Consider the following 25,336-nt stretch of genomic DNA (forward strand, 5'->3'; position numbering starts at 1 on the left):
TTTTCAGCTAATTCTTATAACGTGTATTCGGTTTTTCTGTTTGTTTCCTAAAAAACAAGACTAGATTTTAAAAATAAAATTTTATTTTAATTAGAACAGTTTTGGGAAAATTCTAGCAGTCTTATTAGGCTTAATGAACAATGTCAGAGGTACTACCATTGTGGTATTTGAAAATGAACATTAACACCAAATAGCTTTACACAAGTGGTCCATACCAGTTATTCACTGTCCTTTTCTCTATTTTTTTAATTTTAAGGATTTAAATTTAAAATTCAGTTTGGTTCAATTTCAAAATGCAAGCAAAAGTAAAGTGAATTCTAAAAATATATTTTAGGGAAGTAGCTCTGAAGAACTACGCATTACCATTGTGCACATAGGTAAGCCTCCTTTCTTCTCTGGTTATGATGTTAGATATCCAAATATCATTACTATGTATAAAAGCAATCCAGTCTGGATCAGCAGGACATAATTTTGGATCCATTCGTATGTTAGGACAACTGGTCTCCACTAAATTGGGCCGTAATGGTTGTTGCTAGAAAAGTAAACAACATGTTATGACCAGTATAAGGCTGATACATATACATTATTTACTAGCACTCTTCCTATAAGATGAAAAATATTTCTAGATAAAAATGTCAATTATAATTGCTCCCCAGAAAAAAATATTTTCATACTTAATGTATAAGGAAAGACGCATTTTTATACTATGAATTATAATGCTAAGGGTAGTAAGACAGGAAAGAAACACAATACAATAGTACTTCATAAATTTTGATACCCAAACCTGTTTGTTATTCAATATTTTTATTTATTAGACATTTATTTACTGAGTATTTTACTAAGTACTTAAATTAATTTTCCCAGTATAAAATAGCTTGCCCATAAGAATGTAATAAAAGCCAAAGTCATCACAAGTTTATGAAAAGGGTAGTTCTAATAGCACATAAAGAAGTGGCTGGAATAAAACCAAATAATTTATTAAGATGAATTAAGCTCCCAAGGGAAACAAAAACAAATTGCCTCGTGATAACATCATCTTCTAAAAGATCCTGTTAGCACAGAAAATGGAAATTAATACCCTTTACTATATAGCATGTGTTTTTAGCATTTTAAAAATTCTTAATTTAGAGAAACAATTCTTAAAATTAGTAATTAATATCCCTATTTCTTATTTTCATTACTACTAAATTTCTTAGTTGGTGGGTAAACAAAGGTTTTTTGTTTGTTTCCTAATTACCCTTCTGGTTTGGGTAAAAATAACCTTTAGGACACCCCAAAAAAGATTTAACAAGTGGTACACTTAAACTCACAGTAAATCCTTGTGGCCCTCCATCTTTTACATGATAAATTCCACTACCAGCTTGAAATAGAAATGTTCCACTTCCAGGGTGATAATCGTAAGAAGCAATTCCAACTGTTCCAATGCGTTTTCTTTCTCTTAATAGCTCTTCTTCTCGAGAATACATTCCATAGTCCAGTGTTGCCTGATGAAGAAAGAAAGAGAAGTCACTGATTTCAGGTTTCTGAAAGCTTACTTTTTGCTTTGGGGCTGAAATTCTAGCATCTTCAACACTATCAAGTCTACATTTTGAGTGACCCCAAAATTTGCCAGCAACTTTAAGCAAATTAATTTTAGAAAGTCTGCTCAAAGATTTCTTAGTAAAGAGTCTTTAGATGATTACTGTATGTATTAGAGGACAAGAATGAAGTCCCATTACCTTGGCCTGGCATTCAAGAGCTCCTCCGACATAACTGTAACTTAACAGTTTTGCATGTGATTAAACTGAGCACAGACATTGAAGTCAAATGGTTTGTTTGAAATCCTAGATTTGACTCTTCACTAGAAGTCTGACCTTGGGTAAGAAACTTAATTTCTTCAAAAGTAATTTTCCTCATTTTGAAAATAGTAATAGATCATCTACTTCACCTTTGTAAAAACTAACTTAAACAGAAATATATAAAGTTAAGTTTAGCACAATGACTGCAAAGTAAGTTCTGAAAGAGCAGCTATTATTAGTATCTTTCCACCTATATTCCTCTAATAAAACCTAGGTCACTGACCTAAAATTCACTGTGTGATTTTCTGTCTCCTGGCCTCTGTCCATCCCAATTCCTCCCCTTGAAAAGCTATTCTTTCTTCTATGTATCCAAGCTTTATTTATACCCCAAAACCTTAGCTTGAATACAACCTCGACCAAGAAAGTTTTCTGATTCACTATGGTATACAATTATCTCTTATTTCTCAAAATTTATATAGGATTTTCTTAATTTTACTCAATTGGCTATTCATATTGTTTTTCTACCCTTTTCAATATATTCCCTAACTAAATAATAAAACAACTTTGAGAACAGAGTCTGTGTCACTCTGCCTTCCTACCTACAGCATATCTTTTACAATCTCTCCTGAAGAATGTAATTAATGATTGGTAATCAGGAAGAGTGGTCCCAAGTTAGAAACATCTGATATGTGTGTAAGACTCTAAAAAGAAGACAAAATGAACCCAATTAATGTTAACTTTAAAAAGTTATATTTTCCCTCATTAAAAGCTATTTACCCTAGAAATTAACAAAAAACAGAAACAAAACAAACAAAAAAGCTATTTACCCTTGGGAAGCGGATGTGGCTCAAGCAGTTGGGCGCTCACCTCCCACATGGGAGGTCCTGGGTTCAGTTCCCAGTGCTGCCTAACGAAGACAAACAACGAAGAGACAACGAGCAAAAAACAACTAGCAAGACAACAAGCAGAGAATGAGCAAAAACAAAACGAGCAGGGGGTAGATGTGGCTCAAGCAGTTGAGCACCCGCCTCCCCCATGGGATGTCCTGGGTTCAGTTCCCTGTGCCTCCTAAACAAAAAACAAGCAGAAGAGTACAAACAACAAGCAAAAACAATGAGCAAACAGACAAGGGAGGCATGGGGGAGATATATTAAAAAAAAAAAAACCTATTTACTCTCTATCAGAGTACGATAAATAAAGGAGACATATTAAAAAACGTGTTTCTGCTATCAAGGAGTAACACTTTCAAAAGGAGTCTAGATAATCATGCTGCTGTCAGTATATGTAGCAATTTGAGATTATTTTACGAACCCAGAAAGAGTAAGATTATGTTTGTAAACTAATCTATTCCTCTGGGTGTGATACCCTTTGATTGCATTAAACTGAGCTGCAGTGTTCTTAATTAGAATACCTTTTAAGATTAGGGTTCCGGATTTGACTTCCTCAGTGGGTGTGACTCAGATTGAGTCTCTGCCCCCTTGCTGGGTCTGATATAAAGGGACACTCACACAGATAGATACATAGGACAGAAGAGCTCTGCCCCTTTTTTTTTTTTAGGAGGTACTGAGGATTGAACTCATGACTTTGTACATAGGAAGCAGGTGCTCAACCACTGAGCTATATCTGCTCCCCAATGAGAGCTGGTTTTTTCATTTGTTCATTTGTTTTTAGGAGGCACTGGAGATGGAACCCAGGACCTCATACATGGTAAGCAGGTGCTCAACCACTTGAGCTATATCTACTCCCCAACTCTGACATTTTTAATCCTGCCATGTGACAGAAAGGAGAAAAATCATACAGCTGAAGCCCCAGGGAGAGATGAGACATTTTGCCTGCTAGCTTACAGCTGAGATTTGGAAGAAAGCAGAACTGAGACTGACATAGGAGGCCTAGAAAGAAACAAGCCCTATAGCAGGAGAGAGGGAATTTCACTTAACCACAAGCCTCAAGTGGCTGGACTCACGGAGCCTCAGGAGGAAGAGGAAGCAGAGACCAGCAAGTAATTGGCGACCATCTTGCCTCAATACATGGCTACTGACTTTGGTGAGAAAGAAATCCTGAGCTGCACCTTTTACAGCCCTGTGCCATAAGCTTTTACCCCAAATAAATACACTTTATAAAAGCCAACAGATTTCTGGTACTTTGTATTGGTAGCCCTTTGGCAGACTAATGCAGTATGTATCATTCCAAAATAGACAGTACACAGAAAATAAACATTGCTCAAGGGTGGTAAATATAATTATGTACTAGCAAACCTAAAATAAGGTTAGATGATGTTAAGACTGTTTCTACTGAAGTCAAGAGCAATTCTGAGCCTATGATAATGTTTTAATTTCTCCTCTTATTCTGCTGAAGGTCATTAAGCTTGATTCATACTTAATATCTTAATGCTTTATAATCAGAAAAAAGTGTCAGAGCCAAGAAATTAACTTTTAAAAGAGAATAGTTATTTACTTAAAACTTTATGATTATAAAATTTTTTATTTGAAAGAATAAACAAGCAAAATGGTAAGAACTCTGAAAAAGATCAACTATGGGAAGCAAGACTAGTTTTACAAGATATTAAAATATTAAAACCTCTATAATTAAAATAATAGCTTTGGCACATAAGTAAACAGAGAGACTAATGGAACAGAATAAAAATCCAAAATAAAAACTGAATATAAAAATTAGTAAGAAAAAAATGGTGGGGAAAAAAATGGTGGTCTTAAATCAATGATGTTGGGATGACTGCATAAAACTGAATCTATTCCTCACACATTCCAAATGGATCATAGATTTAAATGTTAAAAAAAAAAAAATTTACACTCCTGCCTGAAACAACAAAAAACCTGAAAAAAATAAATGAAATAATAGTTTTCAAGATGCTAGATATCAGGCAACAACAGACAGTGGTCACTGACAAACAGGAACCAATTGCTCCAGTTTACTGCCTTGAGAGCTTTCAGACCATGGCTTAAGGAGGAAGAACCCAGACGGAGGCTGGAAGACTTCCTGAGTTGAGGAGAGGTAGCTGAGACTACAGAGAAACCAGCTAAAATTTGCAGAACAGAGTAGGGAAAAGAGGAAAGAGCTACAGAAAAAGAAAACTCCAGATATCTGCAGGGGGTCTCCCTCAAGTATTCAGCATAATCATATGTGTGTGATGAAATTACCAAGAGGTGGGGAAAAGAACCTCCCAAAAGAAACCGTGGGAAAACTACCTGGTATTCACACAGGGCTGGATGGTAGTGCCTGTTCCCAACAGCTTGAATGGAAAACCAAAATTCCATTGAACACTGGCTGTAGTACTCAGAAAGTCTTGCCTGTGTAGTGAAGAATGTTAAGGCCTAGACTAAATAGACTCTGATCTTGCCTAACAAACCTTACAAGCAGAACCTAAAAAGAATAAACTGCTTCCAAGTAACTTAACTATGTTCTAAAACAAAGCTCAAGAATATTTATAGGAGTACAAACACAACAAGATAAAAGTCACTATATCTAGAATCCAATAAAAAATTACCATGCAGGCAAAAGAAGCAGAAAAATATAACCCATAATGAGGAGGGAAAATAATTAACCAAATCAATACAGAACTGCGGAGATGATAAAATTAGTAGGAAAGGACATTAAAACTGTGTTCCATGTGTTCAAAAGCTGAGACATGAAAGACATAAAAAAATTCTAAGTGAAAAATCTAAATGCCAACTACAATGTCTGCAATGAAAAATACACTGGATTAATGGCAGATTAGACACTGCAGAGGAAAAAAAAAAAAGAAATTGAACACATAGTAACAGAAATTATCCAAACTGAAAAAGGAAAAAAAAAACTTTACAGAGTATTATTAAGCATGGGACAACTTCAAAAGGACTAATATACAGGTAGAGACCCTGAATGAGAAGGATGGAGAGAGGACAGAAAAAAAATGTGAAGAAATAATAAGCCCGAACACAAGAAATATGAAGAAAAACACAAGGCACATCATAAAAACTCAAAACTAGTGAAAAAGGAAAAATCTTACAAGCAGCTAGAGAAAAAAGACATGCTATATACACAGGAATAAAGATAGGGAAGATAGCAGATTTCAGACCCAGTACAAGTGAAAAAACAATGGAACAAAATCCTAAAATGCTGAGAGACAAAAAAAAAAAAAGTCTACTGAGATGTATATATCCAGCAAAAATGTTTTTCAAAACTGAAAGTGAAATAAAGACTCTTTTAGACATGCCAAAGCTGAAAAGAACTCAACATAAACAGATCTACACTAAAAGAAATATTAAAGGAATTCTTTAGGCAGAAAAAAATGATACTAGAAGGAAACATGGATCTATACAAAGAATGAAGAGCACCAAAAACAGTATTTACATAAGTAAATATTTAAGGTTTTTCTTATTATTTAAATATTTTTTAAATAATTGATTACTTAAAAATAATAATGTAAGGTAACATGTAAAAGTAAAATCTCACAGCAAAAATTGCTCAAAGGCTGGGAGGGAAGAAATGAACATAAATTATAGTGAAAGGTGTTTACCTGTGATGTGATATAATATCACCTGCAGATAGACTGTGTAAGTTAAAAATATATACTATAAATCTTCAAGCTATCACTAATGAGAAGGAAATAGTTATAGCTAATAAGCCAAAGGAAATAATACTGAATTATAAAAACAATCCAAAGGAGAGCAGAAAAAGAAAGAAGAGTGAATGAACAACAGATAAAACAAATAGAAAACAAAGAGCAATATAGCACATTTAAACCTAACCATATTCATAATCATGTTAAATATGAATGGTCTAAACACCTTAGTTAAAGGCAGAAATTTTCAGACTGGATAAAAAAGCAAGACCAAACTATATACTGCCTACAAGAAACTCACATTAAATATAAAGTCACAAACAGTTTAAAAGGAAAAGGATAGAGCCAATTTAAAAAAAGGAGCAAAGGATCTGAATATTTTGCCAAATATACAAAAGGCCAGTAAGCAAATGAAATGATACTCAATAATCCTGATCATTAAGGAAATGCAAATCAAAACAACAATGAAATACTACTTCACACCCACTAAGATGGCTGTAATAAAAAAGACAGACAATAAAAAGTGTTGATGAAGATGTGGAGAAATTGGAGCCCTGCACAGTGCTGGTAATGTAAAGTTGAGCAGTCACTGTGGAAAAAGTTTGGCAGTTCTTCAAAAATTTAAACATAGAATTACCATATGACCCAGCAGTTCCACTCCTACTTATATACCAAAGAGAAATTAAAACATATGTTCACAAAAAAATTTGTACACAAATGTTCAGAGCAGCATTACTCATAAAAGTCAAAAAGTAGAAATAACGCATATATCCATCAACTGATGAATGGATAAACAAAATGTGGTTCATAAAAATGGGACTTCTGAGAAGATGGCACAGGAATAAGAAGGCAGAGCTCAACTCTCACTAAAAACAATGGAAGAAGGACAAAAAGCCATCTGAAGAAACTGATTTGAGGCTCTGCAGACCAGGACAGGGACACACCCCTCCCCCCAGAGGGTGAGGAACAGAAAGACAAAGAAACTGAAATGAAAACTAAGAGTTATTAGCCACCATGGCTGAGAACGGCACCCATCCGCTACCCCAAGGGTGAACAGTCTGGATAAAACCCCAGGCACATTGCAGCCAACTGAGAGGGGAACGGATATTTTCCTCCCTGGTAAGAGAGAAGGTGAGGTGGCGGGCAGAAAGTGGTTTCTCTTCAGTGAATGGCTAGCAGAGCCCACTATGAATCTCAGTTCTGGCCAAACCAGAATTACTGGCAAGTAGAAGTTCAAAGAACCACCACCATGGCAAGATTCGCTGACAAACACCATCTGTTGGCCAGCCTAGAAACTGTAGGGAGAAAAAATCACATTTAGGTATCTTTGTCCCAGTCCCCTTGATCTGGTCTGCTCCCCATTAGTGAGTCCCTGGCCCTATTTTGATAACTTAAGTTGGGCAATGTTAAAGACTTAGAATAAGGTAAAACAGAAATCAAAGAAAAGCCATGAAACAAAACCACTAGGCAAGAGAGAGGAATTGACCATTAGTAAATTCACCAACATATTCATATGCCTAGCCATCAGCAAAAAATTACAATTTTCAATGAGTTGAAAATTACAAAAATTCAATGAGTTGAAGGAAACTATGACTAAGGAGCTATAGATATTGGGATGATACTAGGTGAGGAAAAAAAAAAAAAACTATTTGAAAGCCTGCAAAGAAAAGTAACAGAGTTCATGGGAATGGAAGACAAAATGGATGAGATTAGGGAAACGGACTTTGGCCCAGTGGTTAGGGCGTCCGTCTACCACATGGGAGGTCCGCGGTTCAAGCCCCGGGCCTCCTTGACCCATGTGGAGCTGGCCCAAGCGCAGTGCTGATGCGCGCAAGGAGTGCCTGCTACACAGGGGTGTCCCCCGCGTAGGGGAGCCCCACGCGCAAGGAGTGCACCCATAAGGAGAGCCGCCCAGCGCGAAGGAGGGAGCAGCCTGCCGAGGAATGGCGCCGCCCACACTTCCCGTGCCGCTGACGACAACAGAAGCGGACAAAGAAACAAGACGCAGCAAAAAGACACAGAAAACAGACAACCGGGGGAGGGGAGGGGAATTAAATAAAATAAAAATAAATCTTTAAAAAAAAAAAATACATTAGAGGCATATAACAGCAGAGGTGAATTGATCGAAGACAGAATTAGTGATATCAAGGACAGAACATCTGACCTTGAAAAGACAGTTGATGATAAAGAGAAAAGAATGGAAAAAAATGGAACAGAGTCTCAGGGAACTGAATGACAATGCGAAACACACAATAGGTGCCATTGGGGTCCCAGAAGGAGAAGAGAATGGAAAAAATGGCAGAAAGAATACTTGAGGAAATAATGACCAAAAACTTCCCAACCCTTATGAAAGACATAAGTATCAATAACCAAGAAGGACAATGTACCCCAAACAGAATAAATCCAAGTAGACTTAACCCAAGGCACCTACTATTCAGAATGACAAATATCAGAGATAAAGAGAAGATTGAGTCTGAAATCAGCAAGGGAAATGCAAAGAATCACATACAAGAGAACCACAATAAGATTAAGTGCCAACCTCTCATCAGAAACCATGGAGGCGAGTGCATATGGCTCAAGCGACTGAGCTCCCCCCTCCCACATGGGAGATCCTAGGTTCGGTTCCCGGTGCCTCCTGAAAAAACAAAAAACAAATGAGAAAAAAAAACAATTCAGGGGAGCCAACATGACTCGCTGTTGTGCTTCCCACATACAAGGTTCCAGGTACATTCCCCAGTATTTAAAAAAAAAAAAGAAAAAACCATGGAGGCAAGAAGACAGTGGTATGATACAATGAGGATACTGAAAGAGAAAAACTGCCAGCCGAAAATTCTTCATCCAGCAAAACTGTCCTTCAAATATGAAGGTGAGTTTAGAACATTCACAAACAAATAGAAACTAAAAGAGTTCATAAAAAAGAATCTACCTTTGTGGAAATATGAAAGGAAGCCTTAGGGCCTGAGAGAAAAAGACAGGAAAGAGAGGCTTGGAGGAGAGTATAGAAGAAAGAACAGCAGAAAGTTTAACCAAAAGAGTAAAACGACAGACAAAAATAAGATCTGACATATGAAAACCAAAGAATAAAACAGAGGAAGTAAATAATGCACTTACAGTACTATCATTAACCGAGAATGGATTAAATTCTCCAAACAAAAGATATAGGCTGACAGAACGGATAAAAAAACATAAGCCATAAATAGGCTGCTTACAAGAGACACACCTTTGATCCAGGGATACAAACCAGCTGAAAGTGAAAGGTTGGAAAAAGATCCTCCATGCAAACAGTAACCAAAAAAGATCAGGAGTAGCTATACTAATATTGGACAAAACAGACTTTAAATGCAAAAAAGTTATAAGAGCTACAGAAGGCAATTACATATTAATAAAAGGGACAATCCACCAGGAAAATAGAACAGTCATAAATATCTATGCACCTAACCAGGTGCCCCAAAATACACAAGGCAAACTCTGGCAAAACTGAGGGACAAATAGGCATCTCTACAATAAGAGTTGGAAACTTCAACACACTACTCACATCATTAGAAACAACAACTAGACAGATCAACAAGGAAACAGAGAACATGAACAATACAATAAATGAGTTAGACCTAACAGAGATATATATAGAATGTTGTACCCAAACTCAGTGAAGTATACATTCTTTTCAAGTGCCCATGGATCTTTCTCTAGGATAGAACACGTTAGGTCACAATGCAGCTCTCAATAAATATAAAAAGACTGAAATTATATACAAAGCACCTACTAGATCAAATGGAATGAAACTGGAAATCAATAACAGACAGGAGGGAAGGGGACTTGGCCCAATGGATAGGGTGTCCACCTACCACATGGGAGGTCCGCGGTTCAAACCCCGTGCCTCCTTGACCCATGTGGAGCTGACCCATGCACAGTGCTGATGTGCACAAGGAGTGCTGTGCCACGCAGGGGTGTCCCCTGCGTAGGGGCGCCAACGTGCAAGGAGTGTGTCCCGGAAGGACAGCCGCCCAGTGCCAAAGAAAGTGCAGCCTGCCCAAGAATGGCACCGCACACAGACAGCTGACACAACAAGATGACACAACAAAAAGAAACACAGACTCAAATGGTTACAGAAGAACATATTGCGAATGGACACAGAGAGCAGACATCTGGGGGGGAGGTGAGGGAATAAATAAATAAATAAATCTTTTTTAAAAAAGAAGAAAATAGACAGGAAAGAGGTAAATTCACACATGTATAAAGGCTAAACAACACACTCCTAAATAATCAGTGGGTCTAAGAAGAAATTGCAAGTGAAATCAGTAAATATATTGAGACTAATGAAAACAAGAACACAACTTAGGAAAGCTGATATGGCTCAAGTAGTTGGGTACCCACCTACCACACAGGAGGTACGGGGTTCACTTCCCGGGGCCTCCCAAAAAGACAGCAAGCAGAAAACAACAAGGTGGGTGGGGGGTGGGGGAAATAGATAAACACATGAAATAAATCTTCTTTTAAAAAATGGTAAAAATCCCTGGGAAAAAACAAAAAACACAACTTATCAAAATTTATAGGATACAGAGCAGGCACTCTTGAGAGGGAAATTTATAGCCTTAAACACTAATATTAAAAAAGAAAGCTAAAATCAAAGATTTAACTGAACTGGATAAACTAGAAAAAGAACAGTAAACCATTCCTAAAGCAAGCAGAAGGAAACAGGTAATAAAGATTAGAGCAGAAATAAATGAAACTGTAACCAACAACAACAACAAAGAGAAAAATCAACAAAATTGACCAATCTCTAGAAAGACTAACAAAGAAAGAGAGAAGATGCAAATAAGTACAATCAGAAATGAAAGGGGGAAAGTTATGATGGACCCCACAGAAATAAAAAGGATAAGAGGCTATTATAGAAACTGTATGCCAACAAACTAGACAACCTGGATGAAATGGACAAATTCCTAGAAATACATAAACAGCCTACACTGGCACTACAAGAAATACAAGAACTTAACAAACCAATCACATTTAAAGAGACTGAATCAGTCATCAAAAATCTCCCAAAAAAGGAAAGTCCAGGACCAGATGGCTTCACAGGTAAATTCTACCAAGAATTAACACCAATCTTATTCAACCTCTTCCAAAAAATTGAAGAGGAGGGAAAATTATCCAAACATTTTATGAAGCCAACATCACCCTAATACCAAAGCCAGATAAAGACACTACAAGAAAGGAAAGTTACAGACCAATCTCTCTACTGAACACAGATGCAAAATTTCTCAACAAAATACTTACAAATAGAATCCAACAGCATATCAAAAGACTTACACATCACAACAAAGTAGGATTTATTCCTGGTATGCAAGGTTGGTTCAACATAAGAATATCAATCAACATAATACACCACATTAACAAACTGAAGGATAAAAAACAAATGATCATCTCGATCAATGGAGAAAAGGCATTCAACAAAATCCAGCATGCTTTCTTCCTTTTTTAAACGATTTATTTATTTATTTCCCCCCCTTCCCCTCCTCCTGCCCTACTGTTTTTGCTGTCTGTGTTGTCTTCTCATTTTCTCTCTTCTAGGATTCATTGGTATTCAATCCTGGAGACCTCTGATGGGGACAGAGGTTCCCTGTCAACTGCGCCACCTCAGTTCCTGGTTTCCGCTGCGCTTCACCTTGACTCTTCCCTTGTCTCTCTTTCGATGTGTCACCATCTTGCTGCGTGACTCACTTGCGCGGGGCACTGGCTCACCATGCAGGCACTCACGCAGGCACTGACTCACCACGTGGGCACTTGCATGGGCACTGGCTTGCCACACAGGCAGGCTTTCTCTTCTTTTTCACCAGGAAACCCCATGGATCGAATCCAGGTCCTCCCACAGGTAGGCAGAAGTTCTATCACTTGAGTCACATCCACTTCCCTCCAGCATCCTTTCTTGATAAAAATACTTCAAAAGACAGGAATATAAGGAAAATCCCTCATATGATAAAAGGCATATACGAAAAAGCCCATATATGAAGCCAACATCATATTCATTTCAGGTTGAAAGCTTTCCCTCTAAGATTGGAAACAAGACAAGGATGTCAACTGTCACTATTTTAGTATTGTACTATAATTCTAGCTGGAGCAATTAGACAAGGAAAAAAAAAAAGCCAATCCAAATAGGAAAAGAGGTAAAACTCTCACTAGTTTAGGATGATATGACCCTATATTTGGAAAATTCTGAAATGTTTACTACAAAGCTACCTGAGCTAATGAATGAGTTCAGCAAAATGGCAGGATACAAGATCAACATGCAAAAGTCAGTAATGTTTCTATACTCAGGTACTGAACAATCTGAGGAGGAAATCAGGGGGAAAAACTCCATTTATGATAGCAACAAAAACACTCAAATACCTAGAAATCAATTTAACCGGGAAGCAGATTTGGCTCAACGGATAGAGAGTCCGCCTACTACACTGGAGGTCCAGGGTTCAAACCCAGGGCCTCCTGAGCCGTGTGGTGAGCTGGCCCATGAGTAGTGCTGATGCATGCAAGCAGTGCCATGCCACACGGGGGTGTCCTCCATGTAGGGGCGCCCCATGTGCAAGGAGTGTGCCCCGTAAGGAGAGTTGCTCCCTGCAAAAAAAAGTACAGCCTGTCTAGGAGTGGTGCCGCACACACAGAGAGCTGACGCAGCAAGATGACGCAGCAAAAGGAGACACAGATTCATGGTGCCACTGACAAGAATATAAGCAGACCCAGAAGAACACACAGCGAATGGATACAGTGAGCAGACAACTGGTGTGGGGGGGGTAGAAATAAAAAAATAAATCTTAAAAAAAAAAAAAATCAATTCAACCAAAGAAGTACAGGATGTATATGCAGAAAACTACAAAACAATGCTAAAAGAAGTCAATTAAGACATAAATAAATGGAAAGATTTTCCGTGCTTATGGATCGAAAGACTAAATATTATGAAAATGTCAATCCTACCCAAACTGATTCATAAATTCAATGCATTACCAATCAAAATTGCAACAGCCTACTTTACAGAAACAGAAAAGGCAATTACCAAATTCACTTGGAAGGGAAAGTGCACCTGAATAGCCAACAGCATCTTAAAAGATGCTGTTGAGTGGTGTGGGAGGAATTTCACTGTCTGACCTTGAAACATTACAAAGCTACAGTGGTCAAAACAGTATGGTACTGGTATAAAGATATGCATATCAATCAATGGAAGAGAACTTTGAGTCCAGAAATAAACCCTCACCTCTACAACCAACTGGTTTTTGTTTTTTTTTTTAAAGATTTATTTTTATTTATTTAATTCCCCTCTCCTCCCCCGTTGTCTGTTTCTGTGTCTTTTTGCTGCGTCTTGTTTCTTTGTCCGCTTCTGTTGTCGTCAGCGGCACGGGAAGTGTGGGCGGCGCCATTCCTCGGCAGGCTGCTCCTTCCTTCGCGCTGGGCGGCTCTCCTTATGGGTGCACTCCTTGCGCGTGGGGCTCCCCTACGCGGGGGACACCCCTGCGTGGCAGGGCACTCCTTGCGCGCATCAGCACTGTGCATGGGCCAGCTCCACACGGGTCAAGGAGGCCCGGGGCTTGAACCGCGGACCTCCCATGTGGTAGACGGATGCCCTAACCACTGGGCCAAAGTCCGTTTCCCACCAACTGGTTTTTAACAAACCTACTAAGTCCATGTTGACGGACAAAACAGTCTCTTCAACAAATGGTGGTGGGAGAACTGGATATCCATAACCAAAAGAATGATGAAAGAGGACCCCTATCTCACTCCCTATATAAGAATCAACTCAAAATGGATTAAAGACCTAAATATAAAAGCCATGACCATAAAATTACTAGAAGAAAATGTAGGGAAACCTCTTCAAGACCTTGTGGTAAGTATAGTTTCTTGGACATTACACCCAAAGCACATTCAACAACAACAAAAAATAGATAAATGGGACATTCTCAAAATCAAATACTTTTGCACCTCATAGGACTTTGTCAAAAGGGTGAAAAGACAGCCTACTCAATGGGAGAAAATATTTGGAAATCACATGTCTGATAAAAGTTTAATATCCACGATACATAGAAATGTTACCACTCAACAATAAAAGGAAAAATGACCCAATTAAAAATGGAAATAAAAAAAAAATAAATCTTAAAAAAAAAAAAAAAAGGGAAGCAGCTGTGGCTCAATTGATTGGGCTCCATTTACCATATGGAAGGCCCTGGGTTCGCATCCCAGGGCCTCCTTGTGAAGGCAAGCCTGCCCGCGCCCTGCAGAGATCTGACGGTCTGTGCCCATGGGGAGCCGGCGCAGCAACATGATGCAACAAAGGGAGACAAGCAGACACAGAAGAACATGTAGCAAATGGACACAGAGAGCAGACAGAAAAAAAAAAAAAAAAAAAAAGCCGCAAGGGAGGAAATACATAAATAAATCTTAAAAAAAAAAAAAAGGGCAAGACTTGAACAGCCATTTGTCCAAAGAAGAAATACAAATGGTAAAAAAACATATGAAAGAATGTTCAATATTACTAGTGATTAGCAAGGTGCAAATCAAAACTACAATGAGATATCATTTCTCACCTATCAGAATGGCCACTATTAAAAAGACAGAGAACTACAAGTGTTGAAGAGGATGTGGAGAGATAAGAACACTTATTGACTGTTGGTGGGGATGTAGAATGGTATAGCCACTGTGGAAGACTGTTTGGCAGTTCTTAAAGTTGAATATAGATTTGCTACGTGACCCAGCAATACCATTAATGGGTAAGTATATACCCGGAAGTACTGAGAGCAGTGACATAAATAGACATCTGCATATCAATGTTCATAGTGGCATTATGCACAAAAGCTGGAAATAACCTAGGTCTCCAACAACCAATGAATGGATAAACAAACTGTGGTGTATTCACACGATGGAATATTATGCAGCTGTAAGAAGAAATGAAGTCATAAAACATATGACAAAATGGATGAACTTGCAGGATATTATTGAATGAAGCACGCCAGATACAAAAGGATAAATACTGTATGACTGTACTACTATGTATTACTATTAGCTACTATGAACTAAATATATTGTATAATCTGTGTTTCTTTTTTGTTGTTGTTGTTGCGTCAGTTCTCCGTGTGTGTGGCATCATTCCTGGGTAGGCTGCACTTTCTTTCGCGCTGGGCGGCTCTCCTTACGGGGCACACTCCTTGCGCGTGGGGCTCCCTTACGTGGGGGACACCCCTGCATGGCACGGGACTCTTTTGCGTGCATCAGCACTGCGCACGGGCCAGCTCCACATGGGTCAAGGAGGCCCGGGATTTGAGCCCCGGACCTCCCATGCAGTAGACGGATGCCCTAACCACTGGGCCAAGTCTACCGCCTAAATATATTGTATAATCTCATGGAGTTACTACCTTGAAAATGGGTCACCAGAAAATAGAATGCATTTAGAGAATGGAAATCTATAAGGAAATCTAAGGGGTAAATTATGCAGAACTGATAAAAAGGATGTGTGTTAATATCTTTGGAAATGAACAGAAAAGCTGAAAGCCCAACATAATGTTTCTAACTAGCAATACTATTATGTCAAATGAAAGTCGTTTAAATGGAAAAGTTTAAGGTCATGTAGTTACTAAAAGGAAAGCTAAAAAATTAACGTGGAATGGTATAGCATAGTAAAACTTCACATGAAATATAAATATGGGTAAAATTGCATATATAAGACTGTTTTTCTTTGAAGCTGAACAAATGTTAATACTATAAAATGTTAATATCAGAGAAAAAATTATGCTAAATAAGAGAAACCAGACACAAAGTATTTATGATTCCATTTATATAAAATGTAAATATAAATTAATTTATAAAAATGAAATTACATCAGTGGTTATGTAGGGCTGGGGAAGGAATGCTAACGGGTGTGGAGTTTTTCTTTTTGGAGTAATGAAATTGTCTAAAATTTTTTGTGGTGATGACTGTGCGACTGTGATCACACTAAGTACCACTGATTGTATGCTTTATTAATATGTATCAATAAAACTGACTTGTTAAAAAAAAACAAAACCTCAATTTAAAAATAATAAATGAGAAGTTATAAGGCAAACAATTCCACCTAAACCATCATCTTATTCTTGGGATGTTTTCAACTATTTACTTTTTTGTTCTGAAGAAAAAATCCAAAGGAAATCTCTAAACTTTAAAATTTTAATAATAGGGAAAACTGTACATATGTAGGGAAGAGAACTCTATATTTTTTATGTTATATTTCTGTAAACCTACAAATGTTCTAAAAGAAAAAAATTCCTTTTAAAGATTCTCCATAAAAACCCTAGTCCCAGTGGCTGCTGCCTAAAACCTCCCCCCCAAAACAAACAAAACCCTAAGTTTTAATTTTACATAAACTGAATTATGCTATTTAAAGTAAAAATCAAATTTAGTATTAAAGTCAGTGCTGTTATTAAGTACAATAACAAATTTAAGATATAAATTAAACCTTCCTGGGAAACTATATTAGTTCTTTTACTGTGAAAGTCTTCTTCAAAAAATTGTGAGAACTATGTAACTAGAAAGTTAATGGAAGGGAAAGAGGCACAGGGAGAGGAAGGCAGTTAATCATAATCTCTTTGTTTTAGATATTGAGAATTAAATGGAATTTAAGGGTCACACAAAAATTTTTTAATGTTTTAGTTACTTCTGATTCATATCTACTTCAACGATAAAATTACAATTGAATTTCTGCTTCAAAATAAACATTACATGTAAAAATGTCCACCAAATCACAGAAATATAATGTTGTATCTTACCTGAAAAAGATCCAAAAGAGGCTTCCAAGAGAGCATTAAGACTGCTGCTCTGTTGATGGTTTTGGGAATTTCAGAGTAAAACAGTGTATTTTCCCTGTTCTCACCAGACATGGCTATAAGAGAAAACAATCATTTATTATTAATTTTTTTAAAAATAGCATTCTTATTATAATCATAGTAGTAAGTACATAATGCTTCATATATATATATACTTTTTATTTCTCCCTCCCACCCTGTTATCTGCTCTCTGTGTTCATTCGCTGTGTGTTCTTCTGTATCTGCTTGTACTCTGTTTAGGCAGCTCCAGGAACCGATCCTGGGACCTTCCAGAGTGGAAGAGAGGCAATTACTCTCTTGTGCCACCTCAGCTCCCCTGCTCTGTTACATCTTATTCTCTCTCCTCTGTGTCTCTTGTTGTGTCATCTTGCTGCGCCAGCCCTCCACGTCAGCCAGCACTCCTGCGCAGGGCAGCTTTCCCACACAGGGCGGCTTTCCCATGCAGGGCAGCATTCCTGCCTGGACCAGCACTCCGCATGAGCCAGCTTGCCACATGGGCCAGCTTGCCCTCACCAGGAGACCCTGCACATCGAACCCTGGACCTCCTATATGGTAGATGGGAGCCCAATTGGCTGAGCCACATCTGTTTTCCAATGCTTTCTATATACTGCATTATTTTGCACACTATGGGATCTATCATGAGCTTCAAAGAAAACTGCTCATGGTTTCATTCTGATCTTCAGATCTTAGTCCTCTCAAAACAAATATGGAAGATGTTTGTAAGATGTAAAGATGTGTGCAAGGAGAGTTAAGACAAGTGTCAGTTTTAGGATTTTTTGGAAACTGTTAGTCCCTTACAAGTTGGCAATAGAGTCACAAGATCCAAAATGAGGGAACTTTTTGACAACTTCATATCACTAAATTTCTTCTTTTTCTGACTCATTTAAAGTACTTGTTTAGAAACATACATATGTCTAAATGAATTCTAGTTTTTCTTACTTATAAAAGTTCTAAAAATGTAATCATTAATAAGGTCTTTAGATTTTCAAATAAAAGCATACCCATATTAAAACACAATCTGATATTTAATATACTAAAAATCTTTGTCCTTTATTGTGGAATAGGAAAGGAAAGAGGCCTAATTAAGTAGAAGCCAGGTTTATCCTATGAAATCATCTAATAACTAAGTGGGAAGATTACAGGAGTCTAAAATGAGCTACATACAAGAAAAGAGAAACACTATTGTTATGATAATGTGAACCAAAGAAAACACAAAACACAGCAAAAGAAAAATCATTCTACCTCAAGAGGGGCTAGAAAGGAATCACTTCCAAAAAGTTAGGAAAGGGTGAAGGAACGAGAATATAAACCACAAAAAAGTACAGGAAACTCTCTTAGGTGGAACAGATCCTCAATCTGTTTCTGAAATTAGCAGCAGAAGATAGTCTGTGGAAGACTTGGTAACTTCCATGTTAACCCTTGCAAAGGCTGGGAATGAACCTTCAAATATCCATATCTTCCTTTACATCCATGTTTTCCTAAACCTTTTCTTAAAACATTTTTTGGTTTATGTTGCCTTCTGGAGTAGTAAGTTCAACATCAGCTGACATTTACTTCAGGATTTGATTTTTTCTTAAATCTATTTTATATATTCTAGAGTTGTTTTGCTCTAGAATTCTTAAGAATGTGGTCACCTATCAAAACCATTCAAAATTTTACAAAATGTGATCATATCTTCCTTACGCCTTTTCTTTCTAAGAGCATTCAGCCCTTAAATATGAAGAACTGATACTTATCCATCTTCAAATCATTTCAGTGCCCCTTCTTTATACTGTTTCTAGTTTCATGTCTTCTTGGCCTTATCTATGACAAATAAAAACTTCCAAGGCATTCTAGATATAGTTACATCAATTCTATTTAAGCACCACATAGGCTTTTCCCACTGTTTCTTTCCTGATGAGATACTGATATTTTAATTTGTCTTTGGAACTAACCAATCTATTTGGGCTGATGTGTTCAGAGAACATTCTTAATAAGTTTTGATCCCCCCCCCAGGATAATATGTTAGAAGGCAAGAGGTAAAACTTAGCATGTGAAAGAACAAACTCTTACTGTGACAAAATACTTGTTACTAAACAATAGATTCTTCTAAGAATGCCACATTTGCTATAAGAGTTCTCAAAAATATATAATTTCCTATAAAGGAAAGATTTATTCTAGCTAGGCTAAAAATATATATATATATATAAAGTACATTAAAAATTTTCAGGGGAGCAGATGAACCTCAAGTGGTTGAATGCCTGTTTCCCATGTATGACGTCCCAGGTTCAATCCCTGGTAACTCCTTAAAAACAGTTAACAACTGAACATTATATATCCTGCCATAACCCACTGAATGGACTGGGAGAGAGTGTAAACTACAACAAAAACCATAATCCATGCAGTGTAGCAATGCTCCAAAATGTACTCATCAAATGCAATGAATGTACCACACTAATGAAACAAGTTGTCAATGGGGGAGGAGTGGGGTATATGGGAACCTCTTATATTTTTTATTGTAACATTTTGTGTTATTTACATATCTTAAAATAATAAAAAAACTAACTAAATAAATAAATAAAAATAAAAAAACAATAACAACCAAAAAAAGCAAAAACACCAGTTCTCATTGGGGAGCAGATGACGCTCAGTGGTTGAGCGCCTGTTTCCCGTGTATGAAGTTCTGAGTTCAACCCACAGTCCTAAAAAAAAAATTTTTTAAACAGATATGGGGAAAATTTTTTAATTTATGGGAATATATAAAAAAGACCTGAACAAATGAAAAGGCATACAATTTTCTTGAAAAGCTCATTATCTTAAAGATGTCGATTTTCCCTAAGTTTATCTGTAAATATAATGTAACCACAAAACAGTACAAATAGGATTGGGGGAAGGGGACTACACCAGCTAATTTTAAGTTCTTACAGAGAAACAAGCAAACAAGAATGGTCCAGAAAATTATAAAAAAGGACTAACAGGAACTAGCATTGTCAGAATACAGAGAAATATAATAATAATAATAGCAGCATAATTTGACAGACAGATCAATGGTACAAAACGAAATTTAAAAATAGACCTAAATATGTATCTGGGAACACGATATACCATAAAGGTGGGATTTCTAGTCATAGGGGAAAAGGTAGATTATTCATGTTATTATGAGTCACAGAAAATACAAATGGCTTTTAAATATGTGAAATGATGTGCAATCTCACTCATAATACAAATTAAAAACTACAATGAAAGCACTGCTCACTACTCAAATTGGGCAAGATAAAGTTTGACTACTCACTGCTGGTGTGAGGAAATACCTAGTTTGAGACAATGCTGATGGAAAAACTATATAACTTCCTTGGAGGGGCATTTTGGCACTATCAATCAAAATTCAGAATACATGCACTCTATGTCCCAGCAACTCCATTCCTAAGAATGTCTTATAGGTATTGTCACACATATGTGAACTGATCTGATACAGTGATAGTTACTGCTTTTGTATTAGCAGATTAGAAACACCTAAATATACACTATTAGAGGCTTGGTTATATAAGATATGGCACAATTATATAATCAAATACTCTGAAGCTGTTAAAAAAAGAATGAATTATATCTATAATTTACTGAATGTGGACTCATCTTCAAAATGAATTAAATGAAAAAAGCGAGGTGAAGAACTGTGTTAGTACACAGTTTGTTGCATTTTAAAAAATGCATATAGATTTGTCTAAGGGTACGTAAAGAGGATTTCTCTAAAACGGGTTTGTAACCTTTTATTTCAAGGACCCCTTTACCAGTCAGGTGAAAACCACAGACCCCTTACTAAGTCCACACTAGACTGTGTATAATTTAATAAATACATCATGGGAAACGGACTTGGCCCAGTGGTTAGGGCGTCCGTCTACCACATGGGAGGTCCGCGGTTAAAACCCTGGGCCTCCTTGACCCGTGTGGAGCTGGCCCATGGGCAGTGCTGATGTGCGCAAGGAGTGCCGTGCCACGCAGGGGTGTCCCCCGCGTAGGGGAGCCCCACGCGCAAGGAGTGCGCCCATAAGGAGAGCCGCCCAGCGCGAAAGAAAGTGCAGCTTGCCCAGGAATGGCACCACCCACACTTCCAGTGCCGCTGACCACAACAGAAGCAGACAAAGAAATAAGACGCAGCAAACAGACACAGAGAACAGACAACCGGGGGAGGGGGGGGGAATTAAATAAATAAATAAATAAATCTTTAAAAATAAATAAATAAATAAATATATCATACCCACACCAACACGTCCCCACAAGAATGTTTTGAATTTCAACTCAAGCTCATGGACCCCTTGTTAAGAACCTTTGTTCTAAAGGGACATATATGAAACATATTAGAAAGTTTTGGAGGAGGGAAGGAAACTTTTAAAAAATTAAATAGACGAAAGTCAATCAGTTGATTAGTTTATTTAATTTAGACAGCCCTTAAATCTGGTCTGAATCAACTCAGGAAGAAGGGACCACAACCAGCACTGGTTTAGAAAATGAAAGCAGCAGCTGTTGAGAATGGGAACAAAATAACAGTTTCATCATTTGTTTCTAATCTGACCCGTTCCTAGGGAAAAGCATTTTGAATTAGCTTTAGGAAGAAGTAATTTTTGGCATCTTTAACTGACTTTTGACTTTGAGATTACGTATCAAAAACTAATATCAGATCATTTCACATATGTGTGAATATACCTATAGTACTAAATCTTAAGAGTAGAAATGCTAGGACCATGATTTGTCACCAGCAAGAAAAAAATAAAGTTAGTGAGACAAACCAAAATTACACAGCACCAAAATGGAAGTTCTTCAATCAAAAAAATTTTTTGCCCTTTAACGGAACCAAAAGCCATAAATTTATTTATTTATTCACCAAAATTTAAGTACCAATTACATCTAACCTCTGTGTTTGAATTAAGAAAACATTTCATCTCAGGAATAACTTCAAACTCACCAAGATAATAAATTCTGTCTGAATGAGGCCCATCTGGATCATTCCTCTTCACAAACATAAAATCATGTGGTGCCTTAGCCATCATGTAGCCATGATATTTTCTGGTATCAGCAAGCAGCTTTTTAAGCTGACTCCAGGAATATCGCTCAACATAAAACGGCTCCAATTTAGGCTGATCTTGTGATTCAATATTCTCCTCACACTCCGCAGTTTCAAAGATTTCAACACCCAGCTGTTCTGTTTCCATTGCTGCTGCCATGTTGCATTTTCCTAGAAAATCAAGGTACATGAAGTTGTTCAGAAGCCTGACATCTCTTATAGTCACCAGATGAGTCTAATAACCAACCCTCCCAGCAAAAAAAAAAAAAGGCAAGAAAAATGCTTTTCAGTACATCTGCAATGTGAAACTTAGTTAAAAAAAAAACAAAACAATAACTTCCCCCTCCTATGTTCAGTTTAAAAATGAGACTTTAAAAAAATTGAGGCCATGTCTATTTCACAGTGCCGATAAATCCCTTTGGAAACTTTTATAAAAGGCTCTCTTTAGGCATCTCTTGCCAAAATTGCTTTTTCTTTCCCACACTGGAAGGAAGCAGGCCATATGCCAGTTGGCTGCTATGCTCCACCCAAGAGTATGTCAATAGTGAAGCTAAATGTGCTAAGAGAGTTAAGTGTTTTGGCATTTGAATGTGAATTTCTTCAACTAACAGAAATAACCACTACCTTTTATAAAATAATAAATAATAAAATTGTCACAATGTACTTGTAATAACCTTTCTAGGGCACTTGTACCTAAGACATGTAAATACTATCTCCTTTTAAATGTAACTCCAAACCATGAAACATTTAACTGGCTGGTATATTTTTGAGTCTTCTGCTCTTGCCTAGACATCACTATTTTATGATCACTTGCAGGGAATCTGTATTTTAAGGAAACATATGAGACTACTATTACAGAATGGACAACTCTTACTCTTGTGATTAAGAGAAATAAAGACACTATCTTCAAGTGGCTCTAAGTAGTTAAATTAGTTGACGCAGAAAACATTTAATGTTTGTGCCATCAATATTTTGATGAAAGTTTGGGGAAACGGACTTTGGCCCAGTGGTTAGGGCATCCGTCTACCATATCGGAGGTCCGCGGTTCAAACCCCGGGCCTCCTTGACCCGTGTGGAGCTGGCCATGCGCAGTGCTGATGCGCGCAAGGAGTGCCATGCCACGCAAGGGTGTCCCCCGCGTGGGGGAGCCCCACGCGCAAGGAGTGCGCCCGTGAGGAAAGCCGCCCAGCGTGAAAAGAAAGTGCAGCCTGCCCAGGAATGGCGCCGCCCACACTTCCCGTGACAACAGAAGCGGACAAAGAAACAAGACGCAGCAAATAGACACCGAGAACAGACAACCAGGGGAGGGGGGGGAATTAAATAAATAAATAAATCTTTAAAAAAAAAATTTTTTTGATGAAAGTTTGAACCTGATTTATCAGTTCAAATCCCCCACAGTATTAATATCTACTAATAACACTTATTCTCATTTCAAAAATCCCAATTTATTCCAATATTTAAATGGAATGTGAGCAAAGTACTAGAGAAAATAAAGTGTTTTCATAAGCCATTGTGTGACTTCTGCCATGTATTGCCAAAAAGAAACAATATAAACAAAAATCCTGAGTCAGACTACTCTTTTTGAATTGATAAATCTCAAAAGCAGACGAATTTTGGAGATAGATTAGACTGCATTTATGTAACCAATTTCACAGTTAACTACTTCTAAAACAATTATCAATAAATACAAGGCTTTATATTTAATATGATCTTTTTCAAAGCTCAAATTTGCAGATTAACATGAATTTATGTTAAGGGACTACTACAGAGAAAAAGCATGTGTAGGTTGGGAATAAGTCTGTCAGGTATGCATTACTGGCATGCAAAATGAATTGAACCATGTGGTGAGGATATTGTATCTTTTTTTCATGTTATAGTGATCTGTACCTTCATTTTCAGTGTAACAGCAGCAAAAGTGGCCAGAAAATATATTAGACAGTTACATCAAGTATACGACTTATAATATCACCACTAGGCATTCATCTCCAGACCATTAAAATCCAAACTAGCTCGGCAAAGAATTAAGTCATTTAGCTCAACCTGTATTAAGCACACTGATAATAAGTGGCAGTATATGAAAATGATGGTTGCTTATCCATCGAAAAGCTAGTACAGGCCTATTTTCTATCAAATATGTCAGTGGCCCTAATTTTATTCCTAACAGAGAAACAAGTGGGAAAAGGCTCTATCCAAATTAGGCTCATTTTTCTCAACTTCCTTGTGTTAAATTTAGAACGTCATCTCCAAATCACTGCTCCCAAGTATTGGCCTAAAGAACAAATCAGGGAAAGCAAGAAGACAGACCTCCCAAGCCTTATTACTGCCCAGCTTCTTGACATCTCTCCTATGTAAAAGTTACATCTGCTTACATGAAAGCAAAATTATCTGGTATTCCTAAACTGTATTAGGTACTTGGACTCAAAACTTCTGTGTAAGCACATGTGCACGCACGTGCACACACACATACTAGTTTTACAGTTCAAAGGACATGCTACTACTCTGTAGGTTTACAGTAAATGTGTCTTTTGCATGTTCTAGGACAGACCTGATATTACACAATTTTAGTAATTTACTCAAATGTATAAATATATAATTTAAATTCCAGACTTTCATAACACCTTATATACAAATATATACTCAAAATAGGTGACCCAAATTTTCGAATGTCAAAACTGTGAAATAGGGATAACATACAGTCTCAGCAGAGTATATGTATTTCAATGCCCCATCTACCTCTTCACTTAAGTACCCTCCCTGGTGCCTACCTGATTGTATTTTCATCTGCCCAGATCTCTTCTACATTCAAAGAGATCTTTTTCAAGTGACTCAACTTCAAGCATAGATCCCTCCACTTATCCTGCTCTCTTCTCACAGGAGTCTTTCCTTTTCTCACCATTCAATCCTGCCCACCAGGACAATAAAATGAGATATAAGGCTGTTGATCATTACCAAAAGGGGTTATATACAAATGGCCAAAAAGATTAATACTAAAAAGTCCCAAAATAGTACTTAAAACTGATAGTATAATATATGATATATAAATCAATTGATATATAATGCCTAAATAACTTTGTATCATTGTTTTACATTATCAAAATCCTAAAATTACTTTATTTCAGAGACAAGTAGC

At 37.2% G+C, this 25,336-nt stretch overlaps 1 protein-coding gene across 6 annotated transcripts in view; it reads right to left on the reverse strand.

Annotated features, from left to right (window-relative positions):
* The window catches only part of DPP8 (dipeptidyl peptidase 8), a 66,877-nt gene that overhangs the window by 39,733 nt on the left and 1,808 nt on the right, over positions 1-25,336 (reverse strand). For 3 of the 6 annotated variants that reach the window (XM_023587270.2, XM_058294355.1, XM_071214246.1), the window contains exons 2-6: positions 24,972-25,108; positions 22,108-22,377; positions 17,112-17,224; positions 1,311-1,484; positions 364-532 (exon numbers count right to left, since the gene is read on the reverse strand). In XM_023587270.2, the coding sequence (XP_023443038.1) occupies positions 364-532; positions 1,311-1,484; positions 17,112-17,224; positions 22,108-22,377; positions 24,972-24,987 (742 nt within the window). In that variant the 5' untranslated portion in view covers positions 24,988-25,108. The remainder of the gene's footprint in view (positions 1-363; positions 533-1,310; positions 1,485-17,111; positions 17,225-22,107; positions 22,378-24,971; positions 25,109-25,336) is intronic. The other 3 variants (XM_071214244.1, XM_071214245.1, XM_071214247.1) reach the window with 1 other exon arrangement.

The sequence above is a fragment of the Dasypus novemcinctus genome, chromosome 3 (genome assembly GCF_030445035.2).
Source record: "Dasypus novemcinctus isolate mDasNov1 chromosome 3, mDasNov1.1.hap2, whole genome shotgun sequence".
NCBI classification, from domain to species: Eukaryota; Metazoa; Chordata; class Mammalia; order Cingulata; family Dasypodidae; genus Dasypus; species Dasypus novemcinctus.